The sequence below is a fragment of the Polypterus senegalus genome, chromosome 3, assembly GCF_016835505.1.
Source record: "Polypterus senegalus isolate Bchr_013 chromosome 3, ASM1683550v1, whole genome shotgun sequence".
In the NCBI taxonomy this organism is placed as follows: Eukaryota; Metazoa; Chordata; class Cladistia; order Polypteriformes; family Polypteridae; genus Polypterus; species Polypterus senegalus.
In genome coordinates, this window is record NC_053156.1 from 124,201,604 (window position 1) to 124,220,361 (window position 18,758).

General features: G+C 37.5%; 1 protein-coding gene across 5 annotated transcripts in view; it reads left to right on the plus strand.

Annotated features, from left to right (window-relative positions):
- Positions 1 to 18,758, plus strand: part of sobpa (sine oculis binding protein homolog (Drosophila) a) — a 506,753-nt gene that overhangs the window by 71,566 nt on the left and 416,429 nt on the right. For all 5 annotated transcript variants that reach the window (XM_039747882.1, XM_039747881.1, XM_039747886.1 and 2 more), the window contains exon 3: positions 7,170 to 7,361. In XM_039747882.1, coding sequence (XP_039603816.1) covers positions 7,170 to 7,361 — 192 coding nt within the window. The remainder of the gene's footprint in view (positions 1 to 7,169; positions 7,362 to 18,758) is intronic.

Consider the following 18,758-nt stretch of genomic DNA (forward strand, 5'->3'; position numbering starts at 1 on the left):
CGTTAAAAGTAAGTATCCATTATTTTATCCACTTGTTTAAGATGTACAATAATTACAATCAAGCACATGAAAGCATGTGTAAATGATTCCATCTCTATATAAAAGGGAGAATTTTGTGGGTTTGGCTCTGTGGTAACTTGTCATGTTTAGATCAAATTGAATCTAGAGCAGTCACAGTTGGTGCCTATCATGTATTTCCAAAGATGAAGAATTCCAGCACTTTCAAGTAAAAACAATAAATCTAGAATGATAAAAATATCAAATTGTTGTTAATTTGCCAAAACGCGCCTGTGCCAGTCAGTTCTCTCTAGGATCTGAGCACATGGTGCTACTAGAAGTGTCATAGAGGTTTCAAGGTTACTGGCCATGGAGTTACAGGCATCTATCATTATGATAAATGTCAAATCTCATAAGCCCTCCTTTAAAAATGATCAAGAAAGTGGAAGAACATCAATCATGAAACAAACCCCTGGAACAAACTTCTGAATTCTAATAAAAAACACTACTGCTTAAGAGCCGAAACAATATGCTCTCTGAAGAGACAGGTCAAAACTGAAGCAATTGAGAGAGGTTTTGGTGGTAAGGAGCTGCAGCATACTTGGCAGTGACCCAAAACTTACAAGCAAATCTTTGACAGATTGACTGAAATGGTAGATATTCAATAATTTCCAATTACCAAGTAAAAATCTAGATCAAAACCCCATAGAGACATGGTGCTGAGGCCTGAGCTGCACTGTACTTATAAGAATGCTATCTAACATCACAGTTTCTGTAAAGGTGACTGACAGAGACCAAGAAAACATTGAATTGTAGCAGAGGGAGTAGAGGTAGCAGGAATACACAAGAATGATTTTCCAGACAGAGAAAGATGTTTTAATCATCACACTCTGAAGGAAAAGTGTTGTAGTTTATCACATCATGTACTATATTATGCCAAAATAAAAAAATAACGGACTAAAATATGTAACACGCTAATTACTGATAAACTCCAAAACACAAGTTGCCTAATGTTAGTTAGAGATGGTTTACTATTCATATGAACTCAAATATTATACAAAAAAAGAAGAAAAAAAACTAGGATGGCTCAGCTACTCCTATTCACTCGTTTACTATAGCTACAAACACGTTAGCAAACATAATTGAAATTATATTTACTTAACCATTAAACTGCCACAACTGGCTAGAGTCGGTTTACAGTGCAATTTGGAAGCACGCCAAAGCTGAGTAAATGCGGCAACATACATTCGGTGATGTACATAATTGAACTCTGCAACCGGCTAAAGTTGTTCCTCAGTGCAATTTGCCAGCACGCCGGAGCCGAGTATATTCGGCGATGTATATTCATTGAATGCTGCAACTGGCTGTAGTCGTGTCTCAGTGCAATTTGCCAGCACACAGGGGCCGAGTATTTTCGGCAACGTACATTCTTTGAACGCCGCAACCAGCTATATTTGTTTCACAGAGCAATTTGGCAGCACGCTGGAGCTGATCAGTCAGTGCTGTACATTTGTTGAGCAGCCAGCTCACGACCACTGCCAGTCCCGGCAGAACTGCAGCACCACTGTCTCTGGGATTCAGCCCCTGCACTAGACGAGCCTGCAAACATCAGCATCTACCTCTATGTGTTTGCGTGCAGCCAGTTCAGGCGCAGTTGGCTCTGTGATTTACTGAATTTCATCAATTGGCTTCAGTTGCACCTTGAACATATAATAATAGATTGTTGCAGTAGTTTTTTAAAGTTTTTACAGTTGAAAAATGACCAGTGTTGCAGTAATTGTGATGCTCTTTGCATGAAAAAAAATGTGTTCCATTAAAATTTCACATTTTCTTTGTGAATTGTGACGTTTACTTAAAAAGTGCATCTAAAAAGTATTTGGCATCCAGAGGTGCAATAACCCCCAAGTATGTGTCGGTTTAAGGGTTAACTATCATTGTTGAAACCTTGATATACACATTATAGTACAAACATCAACATTAACACTAACTTTACTCACTAAAACGTACCTCTCAAGAGATGGCGGCATCACAGCTCTAGGATACTTGCGCTTCAGATGCTCATGCATCGCGGTGGTGCTGCAGTGAAAAGTGAAAATCTGCATTCAACTTTTTTTTTTTCCTTTTTCTGTGAAGTGCTCCCACACTTTAGAAAGTTTCTGTCTCAATTTTTTTCCATCTCCTTCCCCCTCCTCTATCCGACTCACCATTGCAACCACGTTTATTTTCCTCTACATTCTTCTTCTCCTCAGACATTCTTTTTCGTTGGTAGGACTGTGTGCAGTCTTGACAGAAAATAACAAATGACACTGCCCCCAGACATTCATATAGTGCATTGCAGTTACAAAAAACCAATGTGGCTCTTTGTGACTGGAGCCTCTATTGAAGGTTCTGTTTATGACGTGTCGATAATAAAAAATCTGCGTCAACGATTTTTTGTAGTTGACGTCGTTGATTACGTCGACTAATCATTGCTGCCCTACGTAACAGAGAAGCCAAAACTGGCTGACAAATAACCAAAGAGTTTCCCATTATAAGATAGTATAAGATATTCCTATAGTCTTATAATACATATATTCATGACTCAGTGGTAAAACTGAAAGGTAGTTAATGCCATGCCGCCCACTGCTTTAGGTTTTTGCATGACTTCCTTTTTTATATGTTGCCTTTTTGCATTCCAAATGAACAAAACTATAATTATATCTTATTTTTTTAAAAGGATTTTAGATTTAAGATACAACTACAGTCCAATAAATTGATAAAAGGGTATTTATTGACAAAAAAACAATACAAGGGAGGATAACATAGAAGGATAAAGACAGCACAATCCAGGGCACAAAATAACAAACACTGTGCCCCTCTGAGCCTTACTAAATATTTCTAGACTAGTTACTGCATGATAAACCTTACATTGCCTTTCTTACCTCTCAGCCTTCTCTTCCATTTGCTAGGCAAGTCTTTGCCACTGCACCTCTCCCAGCTCCACACTTGCAAAAATGCTAATCCCTGAAGAACGTCTGGCACCATTCCTATTTGGCAGGAAGCTCTTCTAGGGCACCTTTGTTTGCACAGAGATTCTAAAAAAACATTTCCTAGCAATTTAATAAATTCAAATTATGGAATTTTGTCAATGTATATACTTATTGGAAATAAAGGCAAAGGCCACAAGCACAAATAAAAACTAGAGATTTTAATTAAACTTCAGAATGTAATAAATATTCAACAGTAATCAAGTAGTTAGGTTAAACTAACATTCATAATTTGCACTGGATTCCAGCAATGATCAATCATGATAATCAACTTTATTAAATCAATTAACTTTTAATTTTAATAAGCAAATGTCACAAATTTTCTATTATTTTTGGCAGGATCAAATTTAAAATCAATGTAGTGATTGAGGGTAACTGTACCTTCAGCAAGAAAGTCTCTGTGTTTTGTGAAGAGAAGGCTGACCTCATTAATTTCAAAACTGGATTCACTCTTAGCTGTTTCTTAATGGTCAAAAGCAGCCCACTTTTGGACTTTGGTCTCTATCAAGTGGTTCCCAGGAGGGCACTCAGCATATTAATAAACCTTACTGTATATGGAACTGGTCAATTAGCACTGAGCGTTAAACTCCAGAAGTCAGTTCACATTTTCAGTTCATAAAACAGACTGACTTTAGTACTATTCTTAGAGTTTTTATTTGTATTTTTATTTTCCCTTACATGTTGATCAAATTCTTTAAGAGGAGTAACGTTGACATTGGGCCTGTGCCAAACCTTTTTATTTTATTTGCTATTTTTTTTTAAAATATCGAATATATATATATAGGACTCTCTCTTTTTTATATGCCCTGTAGGCAGGTCCTCTAACTTGCAGGAAAAACTTGGGGGTTGGTGGCAGGATTGGCACTCCAGCCACTGTAAAAAACCTCACACTGTGGCATTCCATTTGAACTTGTGTGGTGCTGAGGTGTCGCCCATTGCATGGCTGCGCTCGGGTCCCAATTCGGAATACTGAGGTGGTTAGTGGTGTGGTGGTTACAGCAACATGCTGTATCAGTGTATGCTCCCAACCTCTCTCTCTCTGTTTATATGGCTTTCTGCAATCGGGTAGTCTCTGAGTGTTGAATATGATGAATTTTTCGCTGGGATATATAATTATATTTGTTATTTTTTATTTTATTGGATTGTTTTGTTCTTTATATAAATTATTTCATGTCAGACATAAAGCTATGCTACTGAAACTCTGATAACCAACATTCAAAATTCAACTCAATTCAGCTTATTTTTGAATAGTGTTTTTCACAGACTGCAGGCTTAGAGTGTTGTGACAAGTTCACAGGTAAATGCAATTACAAACTTTACAAATCAGTAATTACATAATGAAAACATATATGGGGAAACAAAGTAGTTTGAAACTGATTAACATAAATGAAACTTATCAATATCTGTCCATTAATTGATGAACTATGGCCAAGAGACAGTCGCAAAACATCCATGGGGAGTCGACAGTGAGTTATAACAAAGACGTTTGAAAGACTCCTTTCCCTCTTTACTACACTCAAAAGTTTTACTCTGACTGTGCCTTTCTGTCTTTCTCATGGGTGGGGGCTGAATTGAATTTAGTTTTGTTAAGTTTCACTTGATTATATGGAATGTTACATGCTTTAAATAAATAAAAGCTAAAAAAAGACATAGTCACCCACTTCTGGGGATTCTACAGTAGAGTTTGTGCTGGGCTGTCTAATATGATGACAGAATCTTTCCACCTGTTGATCCCAATGCCTGGTATCTCAGATCTCAAAATGTTAATGTTACTTGATTTTAAAAGGTTTTGTTTTAGCTGTTTCATTTGTTTTTTAAATAGACTGTTGCTGGTCATTATAACTTGAACATTACTCTTTAAATCTCTGAAATGGACAGAACATAATTAACAAAAATGTTTAAAATTGTAAAATACCGTTTACACAAACGCAACTGAGTAGCATAGCACATGTGGTTTGGCCAGCAATGTCTGGCAGCTATCCTCACACACAAGACAGGAGTAGCTAGGAGAAGAAAAATTAAATGAATAAATAAAAGCCTAGTCCCTGATAACCTATTTGGCAGGCAGCCGGTGTTTGCTCGCTCAGCCAAGTTGGGTTCAGGGGGTGCCACAAGATGGAACAACCCTGCTTCACTGTGCTCCCACCTTACCTATGGCAAACAGGACGTACTCCTAGGTATCACATAAAAGGAGCCAGCTGCCACTACTCCAGGAGCCAGAGTCGGTAGGGGGAAGACAAAGCTTGCTGGAGGAGGAGTGGAAGTGGACAGAGACAGAAGGAAGAGACAAATTGTTGGGCTTCACTGTGCTTTATTAATGTGCTTATTGGACTGTGCTTGTGTGGGAAACACTTGGGGAAGAGTTTTGCACAGCCAAAAATAAACCTGTGCACTGTGCTGAACTTGTGTCTGCATCTGTCTGGGTTGGGGTGGAGAAACTTGTTCCCCCTGACTGCAGGGTGCAGTCCACACCTGATTTTACTTGTGACAACCACAAAGAGAATTTTTCTCTTTGCTATACTGACCATTTGGACTTCTGCTATGCTGAAGTGCTACAGTTGCCCTACTGAAAAAAAAGCCATAACTATAGGAGCCACAGAAGCTTTCTTTATGAATTCCTTTAAAAATCTCAAGCAACACAGTCTTAAAATACTCACATTATAGAATTATAAATGTATAAATTATAATGTAAACATAATTAAAATAACTAACAGTTATGTTAATAATCCATCCATCCATCCATTTCCCAACCCGCTGAATCCAAACACTGGGTCACGGGGGTCTGCTGGAGCCAATCCCAGCCAACACAGGGCGTAAGGCAGGAACCAATCCTGGGCAGGGTGCCAACCCACCACAGGACACACACAAACACACCCACACACCAAGCACACACTAGGGCCAATTTAGAATCGCCAATCCACCTAACCTGCATGTCTTTGGACTGTGGGAGGAAACCCACGCAGACACGAGGAGAACATGCAAACTCCACGCAGGGAGGACCTGGGAAGCAAACCCAGGTCTCCTAACTGCGAGGCAGCAGCGCTACCACTGCACCACCGTGCCGCCCTTATGTTAATAATATACAACCAAAAAAATCTATATTTACATAGCACTTTTATAGTAACCAATATATCTAGTTACTTTCCAAGTATACAATGAAAAGGGACAGTAATATGAATGCAGACTTGGGCCTAGCTAACTGAAAATATGCTGAAAACAGTGACATATGCTTGTATGACTGTATGACTTCTTGTATGACTTCTTGCAGTCTTGGATAGGTGCTAGTGAGACTTCCAAATGGCATTTACGTTATGTACTCACGTATAAGTCAGGTCTTGAAACCCAAAAAAATCGATCATAAATGTGACACTGAAATTTTTTTTTTTTTTTACATCTTCTTGTCTCCTCTAATCTCGCATCAGTTTCTCAGATGCATTACATTTTGCTGTAGCAGCACAGTTACTAATTTCTTTTGCTACTTCAACGACCAGCTTCATATTCTCTTCTGATTGAACGATCCATTGTAGATAAGGGATGTTCTTACGATAAAGATGTATGAGGGTGTGAGCTACAAAAAACACATATCAGTGCAAATGTTGCATCAGAATAGTTTGGGTATTACCGTGTGGTCACGTATGCACAATACATACAAAAAAAAAGGCAGTGCACTACGTGGTTACTCTATCAGGTGGCGTTAGCATATCATAATTTCTTGGACCAATAGCATGAGTTTTCCGCATTCAACTTATACAACTGACATTATATGATATTATATGATAGATAGATAGATAGATAGATAGATAGATAGATAGATAGATAGATAGATAGATAGATAGATATATTCACATTTTTTTAAAGTTGGTCATGGTTTCCACTTCACCTATGTGACAAAGTAGTTTGTTTAAGATTCTGGTGCCTGTTTATTTGAAGAAGTGTCTTAAAATACATTCCCAGAATTTGTACTGACATCTTTGAGTTTTTGGTCCAAAACTGAACTGAAGACATGATGTTGGATCAACTTGATTGTCCTCTTGAGAATTTCTGGCAATATGCCACTTATACTTTTTCATTATATGAGATCATGTAAAACTATCAATAAACACAAATATTTGAACTTATTTCACTATCGTTCCTCTGTTTTTCCAGAAAATTCTTTGCCAAAATCAAAAGCTGCAGAAGACCACAGCAGTTCGCCAAACAATACAAACAGTAGTTTTTCGGGGCCAGCTGTGGGAAATGGAGTTTCAGATTCATCTTCTTCATCTTCTTCAAAGGATCATGGGAATGTCCCAATAATTGTTCCATTAATCCCACCACCACTTATAAAACCACCAGCAGGTAAATATTTGGATGTTTGTTTTATGTTAATCCTGAGGTCTAATTATGTTTACCGTGTGTTGTTTTCCTCAGTGCATACATGCAAACATTTGTTTGGGAGATTATTTACTTTCTATCGGTGCTCCTTGGTATCTGATTCACTTGTCCACTGTGGTAATTTTCTTCATATTATCTTGTAAAACACTGATCTGTATGTTAAACCTTTCAGAAGTGTATTACAAAACAGATTCAATCCAAAGCTGCCATATTTTCATCTAAGGCAACTTTTGCTGTTTATGCAATAGAAACTTAAGTTGGAATCCTAAAGAGCAAACGATTGTTATTTTTCTGGGGACACTTGATAAACAATTAGATACATACAAAATTAAATAAAGTTCTTTGTTTCTGATCTAAATTATAGGCATGTTTGTATACAATACAAGAAGTGCCTATGTAGCTGCATTTGTCCAAAATTACCAAAATTCTGCAGCTTTTAGCTTGCTTCATTCAACGGTTCAGGCAATAGTGTGACATGTTTTCAGATAATTCCACAAGCCAAGTATATTAATTTTAAAAGTTTTAGTAAAACTCAAAGCCAAACAGTTCAGGCAAAATAGAGAAAAAAATGATATTACAAGGAAAAGAAATGTTCTTGATTAAAGAAAGTTCTGTTTAAGGCTTACATATCTTGTTTTATATTTCTCTAAGTTTGGTCATACAGTCTTCCTTTCAAATGCTCATATGAAAACGTTAAGCACACTCAGATAGCTGTATGCCAATCTGCTATTTGCAGACTTATCTAACAGTCCATGCTAGCAGTGAGACTATTTCCTGACTGGCTTAATTAACACTCGGTTTTACAGACATAGCAAAGAAAGTTCTATTTCAAGGGGTACAAGTCTACACCATAATCTTAGTGACTATGTGAAGCTGGTATTCTGTTGATATTTGATGTGAATTTAACATTAAGTTTCTAAGACTGACTCTTACATCTCCGGCCCCTAACTGTAGGAGCAGAGACCATTACTATATTTCACTTTAAAAAGAGCCACAAGCTATTCTTATATTCTAAATATTGTTTAAAAATAACTAGCAATTTACATGTAGCTGTAAACAAACATTTAAGAACTTCTTATTTCAATTGTTAGCTGTTTCTTGAAGCAGGCACAGTTTATTCACAGGTCTGCCTAGTGTGCTGCTTTAGGTCTACACACAAACTCTTCTGACCACACCTTTAGCATCTGGCATTGTTTTGATGACTTAACCCATTACCCAAAAGATGCGGGGTGCAGCATCGTCTACTGTTAAAAAATAGAACATTGTATCTTCTGCATGTTGCACACTTTGAAATGATTTTTCTCATAGTGGAGTTTGTTTAACGTATGGCATGTTGTTGCATCCACAATTTCTGATATTTTTGTTGATGTGCTGCAACATTTGAGAAGCAAACATGAATGTTTGTGGAGAATTGCAAAATGTTTAACTTCTTCTGGCATAGCAGTTTTATTGAATCTGCCTCTGATCCTTAGTATTCCATCTTTTAAGATCCGGTCCAGGTTAATGATTTGACCATTCCTTTTTACATGGCCATTTTTCTTTAAAGCCATTATTTCTTCTGAATATTCTTCAGCTTTAACCAGGTCTCCTGAAAAAAATCATGTTTAGTTTTATTGTCAATTTGTACTTTTTCATATGTTCTGTTACTTTCAGATTGGCTGACTTTCAAGTTGAAAGCTCATCCTTTAAGTGCAGCAATATTTCTTTAAACTTTAAGTAGCCATTCTGAGAAGTAGGTGATGAGTTTATTTACAGGTTCAATAATCTCTCCTTCTCTTGTCATGTTAACTAAACAGATTTCAATTTCTGGATTATATTCAGTAAGAGAATCAATCATTTGGTCTGGTATTTTTGGCCTCTTATGTTCTGGCTTCAGTAAGAAACTTGTGCTTTTGAGAAAACTATCTATGCTTAGTTCTTTTCATGCTTGATCTGCTGGATTTAGGGCAGATGTGACATGCTTCATTGTGAAGGTTGTGAATGATCTCTGATCACTGTGATTCTGTTGGCAACAAAAGTCTTGAATCAAGTGTTTTCATTTGAAATGTATTTTAGCACCGTGGTGCTGTCAGTCCAAAATGTTGATTCTTGCAGGGGTATTTGAAGTTCAATCTTTAGCATCTTATCCATTTTGATTGCTACAACAGCTGCTGTTATCGCTAGTCTTGGAATTGTGACATGCTTTGTGACATGCACTCAATGGTGCCACTCTTGATTTCCCCATTAGAAATGAACAACATTTTGTTTTTCTTCTTAATTAGTCCAGAGAAGATATGTGACAGTGCCATCCATGTCCATTTTCACTGGCATCTGCAAAATAGTGTATTTGTGCTGACTTTATGGTTCCAAACCATGCAGGTTTGATACATCTGTTCAAATTGTAGTTTGTCAGCAACTGTAAGTCACCCATCCATTTTTTCCATTTCTGAACATGCTTGTCTTCCACTTTGTCATCCCATCCATACTTTTATTTGCTCAAATCCCTTAAGATAAGCTTTGCTGGCAGTATAACAGGCGCTAAAAATCCATGGGGTCATAAACTGAACTGACAGAATACCATGCTGATAGCGGGCTTGTCTTGCAACTTTTTTTCAAATTTGAAATTGTCCATTTCAGTGCACCTTTGAACACCCAGGGCACGTTCTGTTGGGATCAAACTATGGTTCAAGTCTAAATCCTTTTGTTCATCAGCTCTGTCTTCTTCAGGAATAGACAATAGTACTGTTCTGTTGTTAATCGCCCATGTAGTCAGGTGAAATCCCCCTCTGCAGCATAGAGCGTGGAGATTTCTTGCCAATCATATTGCTTGTTCTTCTGTTGCCAATGACTTTAAGGAATCAGCTACATAGAAATTATGGCGTACTGTGTTAACGGCTTTCTCTGGAAATGTTTCTGTTGCATTTTCAACTGTTCTAAGCAAAGCAAAAGAGGTACAACTGGGTGAAGAAGTAGCACCAAAAACGTTGTCATTTTAAGTACTGTCATTTTAAATTCTTTCAAGTCTTTACTTAGATTAACTTCAGGCCACCACAAAAAGTGAAAAAGATCAATATCTTTATCTGGCACTTTAACTTGGTAGAATATTGATTTAATGTCTTCAATTAATGCCATTGAGTCCTCTCTAAATCTTGTTAGGAGACAAATGTGTGTGTTAGTTAGGTTAGGTCAGGACCTTTCAGTAATCCTTATATTTAATTTGATATTATCCGTATGTATGGTGTTCGCGTCAATACCTTGACTCAATACAAGTTAGAACCATGCAATGGGACTCTGTCTCTGTTGTTAGAACATAACGTGGCAAACGCGGACGCAGTATTGCATGATTGGCTAACAATGTTTGAATGCTTCAGTGACGCCGCTAGACGGCCGAGTATAGTAAGTCGGTCTTGGTTCGAGCAGATAACAGTAAGTTTGTTTGGTTTTTGGAACGTTGGTTTGGTGGGGCGTACTTTCCAGGACTAATATTGTCGACTGACTTAAACCCTTTGACAGCTCTGGAACCATAAGTAATTTAGAATGTATCGCCATTTGCTTGGTACGTCGAAATCTATCTTTGGGCAGTTCGGTTTTGGCATCCGTCCTTCTGACATCTATTGGCAAACTGAGTAATGACGGCTGGGTATTAACAACGGGCATTGTTTAAATTTTAGCCGATCTCAGATCTAAAATGGGCACGCCACTGATTAGAGTCTTATAATATGGCTTGTTTTGAAAATTTGTTTGCCAGAAAAAATCAAATGAGGTGCACTGAAGAGCTGAGTTCAAGTCTCGCAGCCACGTTTAAACAGGAGGTTCTTCATTACATCGGTCGAAAAGGTCTGTTTTAAGCACAAATCAGCACCATGATAACAAAATCATTTCAAGGACTTAACAAAATAAATAATTCTTTGCAAAGAAAGTATGGATTTCACAAACACCCAGTCGCTAGTTGTTAATTAAAATAGTAGGCTAATAGTACAATCAAAACCACTCAAATCTTATTTTTCTTTGGATGATACACACCATGATGTGGATTGTACCACATCCTGCCTTCATTACAAGTCAGTTTTCTTTGGGTACTTTTGACAGCATAACCGTTCTCAATAATGTCTCTCATAACTTTATAGTCTTTGTGGAAACCTGAATGTTTGCTTAGTTTTCTTTTGAGTCCAATTGCATGCTGTTCTGATATACAGTGATTGTTTGGTATTTTAAGTGTTTCATTTTTAAAGGCAGATTTAAACAATAGTGGGCACCTAATCAGTCTTGCAGACTCTGAGACTGTGCGCATAAACTTGATGTCCTCCTGCGTTTTGGAAAGTCTGTATTATACTGTTGGTGCAACATTTCTTCTATTTTAGTTATCGAAACACACACAATTGACTGAATGTTTAGGCAGGTTATCATTGTGCTTTGCAAGGTCATCTATTTTTTTGTATGTTCCTTTTACCATTCATCCATCCAGGTACAGTCTTCACAGCATGAGGTTCATCTCCTCTGCTAGGTATGATTTGCCATAGCTTGAAGAGTTTTAGGTTGTTGATACCTATTAAAAGGTCAACTTCAGAATCTATTAATGGTAGATGTACCTCTTCAAAGTATGTCCACTTTTTGATGTCTTCCTGTTGTGGAATATTTCTCTGTCTACTGGAATAGTGACCTGCACATAGCATTTTGGCAAATCAATATAAACATTACCATTGAGTCCACAGACTTGCAAATCTGATAAAATAGTACTCTTAGTTACCATTCTTGAATCAGTATCACAATTAATTATAGTTTTGAGGAATACTTGAGTTCTTCTTCCATGAAGGTTTAACTGTCTCTGAAAATTTTCAGTGCAAATTGTTACAGTACAGTGATCCCACACTATATCGCGCTTTGACTTTCGCGGCTTCACTCTATCGCGGATTTTAAATGTAAGCATATCTAAATATATATCACAGATTTTTTGCTGGTTCGCGGATTTCTGCGGACAATGGGTCTTTTAATTCATGGTACATGCTTCCTCAGTTTGTTTGCCCAGTTGATTTCATACAAGGGACGCTATTGGCGGATGGCTTAGAAGCTACCCAATCAGAGCATGTATTACATATTAAATAAAACTCCTCAATGATATACGATGTGCTTCCTGCGCGGTGCTTGATTGTTTGCTTTCTTCTGTCTCTCTCACTCTCTCTGCTTGACGGAGGGGGTGTGAGCAGATGGGCTGTTTGCACAGAGGCTGTTTGCCTAGAGGATACGGACGCTCCTCTAAAAAATGCCGCCAAAAGCACAAAAGCACGTATTGATTTTTTGATTGTTTGCTTTACTCTTGCCCTCTCTGACATTCTCTGCCCCTGACGTTTACTTCTTTGAAGAGGAAGATATGTTTGCATTCTTTTAATTGTGAGAAAGAAATGTCATCTCTGTCTTGTCATGGAGCACAGTTTAAACTTTTGACATGGGTGTTATTTCATGTCTAGGGGGCTCTAATAATGTTAACAGTGTGAGAGAGTTTATAAGGGCTTAAAATATATAAAAATAACCATACAAACATATGGTTTCTACTTTGTGGATTTTTATCAATCGCGGGGGGTTCTGGAACTGTACTGTACTGTACTACCAGGGTTTATAAAGACATATGTTATAGGTGTAGGTTATGTAGCACAATGTGTAGAGTACAAGTCCAAGGAGGTTATGCTCAAGGTTTATAATGCACTGGTGAGGCCTCATCTTGAGTACTGTGTGCAGTTTTGGTCTCCTGGCTACAAAAATGACATTGCAGCCTAGAAAAGGTCCAGAGAAGAGCGTCTAGGCTGATTCCAGGGCTACAGGGGATGAATGATGAAGAAAAATTTTAAAAGCTGAGCCTTTTCAGTTTAAGCAAAAAAAGATTAAGAGGAGACATGATTGAAGTGTTTAAAATTATGAAGGGAATTAGTATAGTGGATCGAGACTGTTATTTTAAAATGAGTTCATCAAGAACAAAGGGGCACAGTTGGAAATTTGTTTAATGGTAGCTTTCACACAAACATTAGAATATTTTTCTTTACTCAGAGAACTATAGTCACTTATAATAAGCTACTGAGTAATATGGTGGACAGCAGGACTTTAGGAACTTTCAAAACTCGACTTGATGGTTTTTTTAGAAGAATTAAGTGGATAGGAATGGCAAGATTTGTTGGACTGAATGACATGTTCTCATCTAGATTCTTCTCATGTTCTAATGTTTTTATATCCCTTTTTCTCTTCTTAGATTTTACTTTTTAACAGGGATGACACATTGTCCAGATTCTTAGTGGATCTTGCATACATGGCTTTGACATGCACTTCCAAACACAGGATGCAACAATACTTTATTCTGCCGATGTAGAAATGTAATTAGCTCGGCCATCACTGCCCTTTTGCCTTCATCTTCTTGAAAACTGTAAATAAAACATCCCCATTCATCTTGTAAAAGATAAGGGAGCTTCGAGAATATAGTACGAATATTTGAATTGCCGTTGAATTCTTCACCATTCTCTTCATTGGACATAGCATTCATACAACTAGTAAGAAAGGTTGCATAATCTCTCTGAGCCATTCCATCATTCAGCTTTATTTGAGGCCACGTGAATGCTCTGTCCAGGTATGCATCAGCTATGTATATATCCGGTTGTAATAGTAGCTGTCAAGTAGCTTTCAGGCTTCTGTGTAGGATTGTTTTGGTGGTATCTGTGTGCACACTTTAACCATATCTTGTGGAGAGCCTCTAGTGTACTGTATTAAGTAATCCAACTTATCTTGAGGGTTCTCTAACACATTTCCTATAGTGTGGTCAAATTCCCTGATAAAGTCTGCATGGGCTAATGGGTCACCTGAAAATAAAGGGACTTGTCTCTGTGGTACTACAGTATACGGTGGAGAAGATTTGTCCAGATTCTCCCTCTGCCTTCTCATGACCTGATGCATATCACACAGATCCTCTCTGACACTCAGTGGTGTTGGTTGTTCTTTCCTTTCTACTCTAGACTCAAACTCTTGAAGCTTTTGTAAAAGTATCGAGTTCTGATCGTTCGAGTGTGAATGTCGATGAAGGAGGTGTTGCCGCAGCAGTTAGCAGCAATGATAAAAAGTGTTCTTTACTGCCAAATATTTGTGAAACTTGAGGGCTACTGGTTTCTATGTGAACTTGATCTTGCAGTTGTTGCAGTTGCTAATTGTTCATTAACTGAATTCCAAATTTTACTAGTTTCATAAAGCCATGTCATTGTTCTAACACTAAATTCATTGAAAGTCGTAAATTTTGAAATAATCTGTTTTTTCTTTGCATTATCTTTAGTTAGTAACGGTGATATCCTTCTATTCAGCTCTTCAAGTTGAGTCTGTATTTCATGAAAGTCTTTATTATACAATTAACAAAATCGACTTTAAGGCTTTCAATTTCAGTCATAAGATCAGAAACTGATCATGCCTTTTCTTTATGAGATCATTAATATATTTAATTGACCCTCATTTGAGATTGTACTCATATCACTCCCCATGACTTCACTTGGGCTCTTTAAAACTGAGTGAGTAAATGAACTGCATTTCCAGGTCACAATTGAGTTGTTCATTTGGCAAAGGTAAGTCAAACTTCTTTATCCTAGGCCAACAAAAGAAATAATCATTCTTGATGTCTTCATATTACATCACAATTTCTTTAAATTCGGACAGGGTGTCTTTAGCTTTCAGTTCCGATCATGCATAAACAGAAGAGAAGAAAACAATACCTCATTAGTTCAGTTCTTTTTCTTTCGTTGACAAGTTCCTGAGCAAAAGTTCTCAGATGGTAGTTTCCAGTTAAAGAACCTCTGTAGGCAGTTTTCTGATGAAAACATAGCTGCATTTGTCCAAAATTACCAAAGTTCTGCAGCTTTTAGCTTGCTTTATAGGATGGCTCAGGCAATAGTGTGATGTGTGTTCAAATAATTCTACAAACCCAAAGTATCTTCATTTTAAAAAAGTATTAGCAAAAAGCAAAGCAGTTCATACAAAAATAGAGAAAAAAAAATGATATTACAAGGAAAAGAAAATGTCTTGTTTAAAGAAAGTTCTGTTTAAGGCTTACATATCATATTTCTCTAAGTTTGGCCATACGGTCGTACTTTCAAATGTTGATATCAAAATGGTAAGCATGGTCAGAAAACCATATGCCAATATCCTATTTGCAAACTTATCTAACAGTCCATGCTAGTAGTGAGACTATTTCCTGACTGGCTTAATTAACACTCAGTCTTACAGATATAGCAAAGAAAGTTCTATTTCATGTTAACTTACAGGGGGTAAAATACTATTCCATATTCTAAGTAATTATGAGAAAGTGGTACTTTATTGAAGGCAGATTTGAATTTACCATTAACTTTCTAAGATTGGCTCTTACAGCCTACTGTGATCGCTGTCTGTCTGCATGAAACAACTTGGCGACAAGTGGACTGATTTGGTTGAAATTTGACACACTTATCCTTCAAAGAAAATCTGAGACATTGCGAATACAGAAATGAAGCCATTGTTAAATTTTCCATCTTAAAACAGATAATCATTTGTGCAACTTCAATAACAGAATAGTTTGCTGTTTGAAATTTATCTTGAGACAGGCCACTTCAGTTTCTATGTTTCCTATATTGTATATTTTCCTCCTCTGCTCATTCAACAACTGATCCTGAGAGCAAATAAGAACCTCAATAAAAGTTAGTCACGTGCCAAGATGCCAAGGGAACATATGCACATACTGTAAGCTGCTTAAACACCAGTTTACTTCCCCTGCTGCTGAGGTACATAAAAAAGTCAGGTACAGTGGAACCTTGGTTCACGAACGTCTCGGTTCATGTACAACTCGGTTCACGACCAAAAAGTTCGCAAAGCTTTTGCCTCGGTTCACAGCCACACAATCGGTATACGAACAAGCCAGTTTCCCTTTCGGTTTGTGTGCGCTGATGATTTCCGCATGTGTTGCATTGTTCTTGGTCAGACTGCCTGCCTACTGCTGAGAGAGAGAGAGAGAGAGAGCGAGCCACGTGGCTGCTGGGAGGGGGAGGGGAGATTGCTGCACGTGTTTGCCTGTCTGTCTGCCTGCCTGTGCCGGGGGTGGAGTTGGGGGATGGTTCGCGTGCACTACTGCCTGCCTTCTGCTGAGTGGGAGGGGGGGTACAGCTGAGAGAGAAAGAGAGAGAGAGAGAGAGCCGCGTACCTGCCTGGCTGGTTCATTTAAGCAGAGCCGCTCCCTGTTCATTGTTCTCAGTCAGACGTGCGTGCTTTACCTGCACGTGCTCTACAGTATTTTGTGTGCTTTTGCAGTTAACTATGGCTTCTAAGCAAGTGAAGAGTGGTGAGAAGAAAGTTTTGAAGAAAATTTAAATCGAAGTAAAGAAAGAAATTATTGAAAAGTTTGAGCGTGGCGTTCGTGTTACTGATCTTGCCGCTGAGTAGAAGAAGTCAAAATCTACGATTTCGACTATTCTAAAGCAGAAAGAATCTATTAAAGCAGGTGATATTGCAAAAGGAGTTACAGCGTTAACCAGGCAGAGGCTTCAAGTGCTGGAAGAGGTGGAAAAACTGTTACCAGTTTACTCATTTACCAATTTGAGAACCCTCGTGCTTTCAAGCAGCACAATGTAAACAAAGCCAGACTGCCAGTAATGTGGAGGTCAAACATGAAGGGTTGGGTCACAAGGACTTTGTTTTTGGAATGGCTGCCTTAGGCTTTCGCTTCCACCAGCTAAACAGCTAAAACCACTAGAAACCCAAGAAATCACAAGAGAGAAAACACCTGAAGGAAAACATCCCTCCATTGTGGAGCCAGACTCTTCCTCCTCACTTTATGCCAGAACTTGACTAATGCAAGGTTTGTTTTCTAGGTGGTTTTTGTATTACGGATTTTTCAAAAGTTAATTTTTCAGTTCGTAGCGTGAATTGTTGCAATGTTACTTATCTCTTTTTTTAAATGTTCCTTTTTTCCGCTGTGCTTAAAACTCATTTTAAAAAAAGTGTTTACAGCGATCGGGCTGTAAGGCTAAAATAGCGTGATCTTGTTACTTTTTTGGTTGCTTGTGGTTGGTTTTTAAATAAATTTCGGATTTGTTCTAATGTTTCTTTTTTTTCTGCTGTGCTTAAAACTCATTTTAAAAAAAAGTATTTACAGCGATCGGGCTGTAAGGCTAAAATAGCGTGATCTTGTTACTTTTTTGGTTGCTTGTGGTTGGTTTTTAAATTGAAGTTCGGATTTGTTCAAATGTTCCCCTCTGACAGAGGGTGTGTGTGTGTGTGTGTGTTGTGTTCTACAGAGAGAGAGAGAGAGAGAGAGAAATATCTGAGCAGGGAGCCTGGGTGTTTTGTGTCAGTGTTATTCAATGTTTTTACATTAGTTTACTATTACACTGTGCATTTTATGGTGTAATTAACTATATTTGTGCTTAATCTTTAAATATATTTACATATTTACATATAGTCCGTAGGGTCTGGAACAGATTAATTGTATTTACATACAATCCTATGGGGGAAATTGCTTCAGTTCACGACCAACTTGGTTTACGACCAGAGTTTTGGAACGAATTATGGTCGTGAACCGAGGTTCCACTGTATCTACAAATGAATTTAAGAGGAATGGACTAAGTGTTGTTCTGTATGCATAGAGTGAATAAATATCTACTCAGTATTTACACACTGCTGCAGGGCAGATTATAATGATCAGTATTTCACCAATACTGTAATCAGAGGGCAAAACTCCAGAACTATTGTCCACCACAGTCCAAATCAGCCAATAACTTTACCTTGAGACTTTAACAGAAATTTTAACTTTCTTTCATGTACTTCCTTTAAATAAGTTATGTTTAACAAGTTTGAACTGTAATTAGTCACAGACCCTCCACAACTAACAACAACCAATACCATTTTTACATCACTAGAATTGGATGCTGCAGTGATTAAACCTCTTAAGCCACTACATGCCTATTTGTGTTCTGTTTTTAACTACACAATCCTGGAAAATGCTGTTAAATAGAGTTTATTAAAATGCACATCATTGCAATCTTTTATCAATGCTATTTTTATTTTTTGTATGACTTACTGTTACAAAAAAATCTGTAAACATAACTGACTCTTTAATAAAGAAACTAAAAAAGGTTTAGGTGCTCCAACTTTCAAGTCACTTAACTAAATCCTCAAAAGCCATATGAACATTTTCTTACTTGTTATATATAAATTCATTGCCCATTATCTGTTGTATTACCATTACCATGTAGACGATAATTATACCAGTTATCTTGCCAAAAGATAACATGGAAAATATATACCACAAGGGGAATGCTGTGCCACAGGTTCACCAACACTTAACTTTTAAATTCATTTTGGTTGAAAACCTTTATGTTATTTCAGTTTAACCAT